The following is a 5,762-nucleotide window of genomic DNA, read 5'->3' on the forward strand; positions in this document are numbered from 1 at the left end:
GACACTCAGAACGCAAACAGACCAGGGGGCGGACGCGCACCGATGAGACATCCGCACACACGCAGGCCCCCGCCGGCAAGAAGAAAAACGCCACGAGCCGGATAACGGGGCGGGCGCTTGCCGGGGGGGGGGGGGGGGGCTCGCGCGGCGGCGGGGCGGAGTGCGCCAGTACGATCGCGCGATGTTCTCGGCGGCCGCCTTGGTCGCCGCGTACGGGTTGGTCGGCTCGAGCACGTCCCCCTCCTTACGGCTCGGCTCCTCGGAGTAGGAGGAGCCGTACACCTCGTCGGTCGATACGTGGATGAAGCGGCGGATGCCAGCCTTCTTCGCAGCCTCCACGAGGACGTGCGTGCCGAGGACGTTGTTCTCCGTGAAGGCGAACGAGTTGCCAAACGAGTTGTCCACGTGCGTCTGCCAAGTGGGCGCGCCGTGCGCGCGCGCGCGCGTGAGCGAGTGAGCCGCCCGCTGCGAGGGGCGCAGTGTGGCGGGCGTGGCGGGTAGATTAGGGGATGGGGAGGGCAGCCTGCGCGGCGGCATGGATGATGGTGTCGATCTGCTCGGTCTCGAGGACGTAGTTCATCAGGTCCGCAGAGAGCAGATTCCCCTTGACCATCCTGAAGTTTGGCTTGTCCTTGACCTGGTCGAGGTTGTGCAAGCTGCTGCAGTAGTCCATCTTGTCCAGACACACCACCTGCGCCGCCGCCGGGAGAGCGCCCACGCGCCCGTCGGGTGGTGCCGAGCCGCGCCGGCGACAGGGCATCCGGGCGCGGGCTGAGCACACCTTGTACTGTGGGTACTTCTCCACCAGGCCGATGACGACGTGAGACGCGATGAAGCCCGCGCCGCCCCCGCCGAAATGTCCTTCTTACTCAGATGCGTTTCGCGCCGACGTTCTTTTAACGTAGAACGTCCCAGCCGAAATCCGCCCGGCACGATCGATCAGTCCACAACCGTCGGCCCGCAGCGACCCGCAGCGATGGGTGCCGCCGCCCCCCCGACCCTGCGGCTGACGCGCCGATGCACGACCGGCCTCCGTCGGATGGCTCTCCGGCCTCTCCGGCCGCTGACGCGGCCGCCCATGTAGCGTAGCGGAAGGTTTTCGTTGCGGAAGCGGAAAGGACAACGCAGTGTGAGTGAGTCACACTCACCTGTAGTGAGCTCAGAGCTGTACACGGAGCGAGGGTCTGTACCGAGGCGTACAGGAACGATACAAGCAAGACTACATCAGCCAAGCCGCGGTTGAGCGGACGTCCGACAAACAGAGCAATAAGCAAGCCGGCCTGACACGTCCCGCACATGTCCCTGTTCACACAGACATCTCGCTAGGATAGAGACGTCTCTCCCTCTCTCTCTCTCTATCTATTCATGAGGAGGGCGTTCACACTCCCAACATCACCACACTCCCCCTCCACACACACGGCAGGTGTGTATTCTTTTTGCTTGGCCGTACGAAATTCTGCAAAAACCTGGCCGGCCCCTGCGGTGCCCCTACCTACCTACCTACCTACCTACCTTACTTATGGGAAACTAAAAAAGAAATCACGGGTTGGGTGAAGGTGGGGTACTATGCCAACTAGAGTGATGGTTGGTGGTACTCTCCTGCAACCACAATCCTTCTTGTGACATGGCAGGCCACTCTCAAGCCCTACAAGCATCAGATCACCCATTTGGGGAGGGTTGACATCGTGATTTCCGCGGAAAATTTCTTTTTCTGCTGTGAAATTTCCAGCGTGAAGAGAGGGGAAAACCCGACGGGAGGGCCCAGACCTACCCTACCTACCCCGTCCTGATGTACGGCCAAGCAAAGAGCGAGTGACGGGTAATCGTGGCCGTGGCCAAGAAAGATCAAATATTAAGGGCTCTATTTTGCCTACCGCGAAAAACTCGACGGTTTTGGGCGTTTCAGAGCACGCTGAATCGATTGGCTTAGCTATAATTCTCGCCAGCCCCTTCCTTTCATAATTATTGACTCAAAACTCGATGATCGCGCGACTTTGGAGCCGTTATAGCTAAGCCAAAACGTTCCTCTCGAAAAATTGACTTAGGAAGCCGCAAACGGCAGCTTCTCAAAGCCTCACCGGCGCTCATTATTTGATCTTCTCCAAAACTAAGATTCTCCAAAACTAGGCCTGCGGCCAAAATTTTCTAAAGGCCGCTGCGCGGCCAGCGCGATGCGCAACCAGTCAGCGACCGACAGTCAGCAGCAGACTGTGACGATTGGCGGCCTCGCGCCCTCAGTCAACCTCCTCTACGGCTCTACCAACTCCCCTGCCCAGCCCATATGCCTCATCCACGGTGGCGCAACCACTCGCGCAGGGAGAGAGAGAAAGTCGGCGATCTGCGCCGCGCAGATGAGCTCCGCCTCGTCTGCGTCGAGGACGCCCATCGCAGGGCTGTCATAGCGCCATATGACGTACTGCATGTTGTTCATTACTTCGCAGGTGCCAACGTGTCGAGGACAATCTCACTCAGCGATGGCGAAGGCTGCCCTCCCGGCCGGCGGTAGGAGAGATGAAGGCTAATGTACTTGGCAGTGCGCGGTGCCTTCCGGCGCGAACAGTGCCCCGGTACGAAAGAGGAGGCGACGTCTCCCTCGTCCACGAGCGCCTCGATGTGCGCATCTCGACGGTGTAGCCAGCTTTAAGAGACGGGAACGAGCGGCGGTGAATCGCCGACAGCGGCGCCTTCCCGCACAAAACATCTCCACTCTCTCCTCTCCTATGACACGACAACGAATACGAACCTCGACACACGAGATTCAAAACACCCCCAAGGACAAGCTACGCAGAATCGCAATAATGGCCCTGGCCACCCCGGCCTCCCTCGAACGAGGTCGCCAGGACCCGCCGTGGCCCTGGCGTTGCCCACGGGCGGCTTGCTGCTCATCGACGCCTTCACCCTCGTCGACCTGGCCGGAAAATACGCCGGCCGCTCGGCGCCGCCCGCCCTCCTCCTCCACAACTAGAGTGCCGAACCGCATCGCCGCTCGGCAAAGTCATCGGTGTGATTCCCCACGGTGTCGTCAAGCGAGAGCGCGGTAGCCGCAGAGGCGATGGCGTCGACATCGGTGGCCTGCCCACACCGCCCTGGTACGGCCGCACTTGTGCCGTCCCCATGCAGGAGCGCCGCCACCGACGCCTCGAGCACGGCAAGCTTCTTCTCCGTTGCCGCACGCTCTTCAGCGTGCGCCGACTCAAGGGCCGCTAGCTTCTGCTCGAGGATACCGACCCTCTCCTCGGCATCCGTAGTTGAGGGGCAGCAGCTAGGAGGCGCCGGCGAGAGGGGCGAGAGCGGCGGCGACGGGGGCGAGACGAAGTTGGTGGCGATGATGTCGCCGCCGATGACGACGGTGCCGTTTTTGTATACTGTGAGCGCGTCCCTGCGGTTGTCGTTGGAGACACCAATGCCGATGCGGAAGACGGCGTCCGTGTCAACCCAAGAGCCCGCAGAGGGTGAGCTGGCGAGAGCATTGTAACGCCCGACCACCGTCTCAGCCTGGCTCTCCGCCTTGGTCATGAAGCCCAGCGCCGAAGCGGCAAGGCCGGATGCGACGGCATCGGCCCCCGTCGCGACAGAGTAGCGGCCAGAAGCAGACGTGCCCCAGCCACTCGCAAAGGACGCCATGCCGGATGCTGAGGTCTCTAAGCCCAGCGCGGTGGCAAAGGGGGCATCCCCCATCGTGTGACTCGACAGCAAAATCAGACCTTTCCTTGCACTTGTGTCGCAAACTCGGCGCCATAAACGAGATCGTTAGCGAGATCGGTTCCTCCTTCCTGGATGGTCTAAAAAAAGAGTCCGTCTAAAAAGAATTGCACACTCGCGCGGCCGTACCTACTCGCGTTTTTGGCCCACCACCTTCGACCGAGCTCACCACCATCACGTGGCGATGTTCCTTTCCCGGTGGATCGCCGACGGGTGCCCTGAGCGTCGTATCTGTCGGCCAGTTGTCGCACCGCCGGCAGCAGCTCCGCAGCAGCCGCCCAGATGGCGCCGGTTAGGACAGGAGCGAAGCCGCGTGGACACGGCTGAGCGACGCCGTGCGCCTCGTTTGGATGCTGCAGGCATGCCTCGTTGGCGCGTCCTCCGCGCGCCCGCCGAGATCTTCGATTTCTTCGGCGTAGGGGACCAAAAACCCTGAAAATTTTCCTCGCCTGCGGCGGGCAATTAATTTCGCTACTTTCGCATTCACAGCTCTTTCACACGACTTTATCCGTCACTCGCTCCAAAAAGAATACACACCCGCATACGTGGGAACGGCGCTCGCAAGGCGCGGCGGCATCCGATCATGAAAGGATACATCCTCTCACTGGACATGAAGTCTCCATCCCCAGACGTGCCCCTTCCCGTCATGGGGTGGGACAGCGCGCGGTTACACTGCGAGCGCCTCGGCTACAGCCTCGCTATCGTTCGCAGCGCCGCAGACCAGGAGTCGCTCGAGGCCGTCTTCGCGTCGCATAACAGAAGCTGGCGCGTCCACTTCTGGCTCGGACTGCACCGGTCGGAGAAATCCAATGAGTTCGAGTGGGTCGATGGCACACCGTTGAACTTCACCAACTGGCTGCCCGGCAGTCCTTCCGAAGAACAGACGCATGTGTGCACAGAGGTGTACGAGAATGGCGAGTGGCAGTGGAAAAGCTCGCGCTGCTCGGGGCCCCGCTCCTTTGCGTGCTCGACATTGCCGCCAGTGATGCCGCCGGTCCGTTCTCCGCCGCCGCCCTCCGCCGACGACGGAAGCTCGAGTACGTTCGCGGTCGCAGTGGGCATCGGGTGCGGGGCGGCCGCTGTGGTCTTGGCCGTCGTCGTCGGCCGCGCGCTCGCCCGAACGTGGATAAGGCTTGGGATAAGGGGCACGCGTAGTCGGCCCGTCGTGATGGCGCACAGCGGAGGCGCGCAAATGGCCGTGGTCCAGACCAAACCGCGTCCAGTTTCGACTACGAGCATCGAGACGATGGCGGCGTAGAGCCGTAGCGCGCGAGATCTGCGTGGGGTGGGGGGGGGGGGGCCAGGGGGGGCGGGGGGTGAAATTCTCAAAAAGGTGCAGCATTTCTAGCCGACATCGACAAAAGTCCCTCTCTGCCCCGCGGCGAGCGGCCCCGCCGGAGGCGAAGAAAATTTCGCCATCTAGCGCTCGCAACACACAGATTTGTGCATAAATCAACACACTCCAACTCAAGCTCAATAAAGACTGGTCTTCGGGGGAGTGACGGATAAAGGCGTGCGAAAGAGCTATGAATTCGAAAGCAGCGAAAGTAATGGCCGGCCGCAGGGTTTTGGGTCCCCTACGCCAAAGAACTCGAGGCCCAGGATTTCGGCGGGCGCGCCAACGAGCACGCGGCTTCGCGCTGCCTGTATGCTCGCGCTGGTAACACCGTTGCTGTGGCCGTCTTCGTCCGTATTGTACACCGAGCTGGCGCCACAGCAGAGTACAACAACGGCTCGGACGAGCTGCTCCACGGTACTACAATCATCAGAGGGCCCGGCAAGGTCCACGGCGGAGCTGGCGGTGGTGGCAGTGGTGGTAGGAACGAAGGCGCCGCTGTCGGCGATTCACCGCCGTTCGTTCCCGTCTCTCAAAGCAGGTTACACCGTCGATGCGCACATCGAGGCGCTCGTGGACGAGAGAGACGTCGCCTCCTCTTTCGTCCCGGGGCACTGTTCATGCAGGATCATCACGCCGGAAGGCACCGCCAAGTACATTAGCCTTCATCTCTCCTACCGCCGGCCGGGAGTGCAACCGCCACCAGTGAGATTGTCCTCGACTT

The 5,762-nt window shown here is 61.7% G+C and overlaps 3 protein-coding genes across 3 annotated transcripts in view; 1 reads left to right on the forward strand and 2 right to left on the reverse strand.

The window, feature by feature from the left end:
- EMIHUDRAFT_231785 (hypothetical protein) overlaps positions 1-673 on the reverse strand; it is a gene marked incomplete at both ends in the record, with an annotated part of 942 nt that extends 269 nt beyond the window's left edge. Inside the window, 2 exons of the mRNA XM_005783964.1 lie at positions 173-411; positions 572-673. Coding sequence (XP_005784021.1) covers positions 173-411; positions 572-673 — 341 coding nt within the window. The remainder of the gene's footprint in view (positions 1-172; positions 412-571) is intronic.
- A 2,288-nt stretch (positions 674-2,961) lies between these two features.
- On the reverse strand, positions 2,962-4,279 carry EMIHUDRAFT_231788 (hypothetical protein; the record flags this gene model as incomplete). The annotated part of the gene is made up of 5 exons (XM_005783965.1): positions 2,962-3,234; positions 3,574-3,639; positions 3,717-3,782; positions 3,954-4,081; positions 4,240-4,279. 5 exons carry the CDS (start codon positions 4,277-4,279, stop codon positions 2,962-2,964), a joined length of 573 nt encoding a protein of 190 aa, XP_005784022.1.
- Positions 4,280-4,348: 69 nt separating this feature from the next.
- EMIHUDRAFT_231789 (hypothetical protein) lies at positions 4,349-4,960 on the forward strand (the record flags this gene model as incomplete). Its single annotated transcript, XM_005783966.1, has 1 exon — positions 4,349-4,960. The coding sequence occupies one exon, from the start codon at positions 4,349-4,351 to the stop codon at positions 4,958-4,960; it is 612 nt and encodes a 203-aa protein (XP_005784023.1).
- Positions 4,961-5,762: the final 802 nt, after the last annotated feature.

Source organism: Emiliania huxleyi (genome assembly GCF_000372725.1).
Source record: "Emiliania huxleyi CCMP1516 chromosome Unknown EMIHUscaffold_175, whole genome shotgun sequence".
In the NCBI taxonomy this organism is placed as follows: domain Eukaryota; phylum Haptophyta; order Isochrysidales; family Noelaerhabdaceae; genus Emiliania; species Emiliania huxleyi.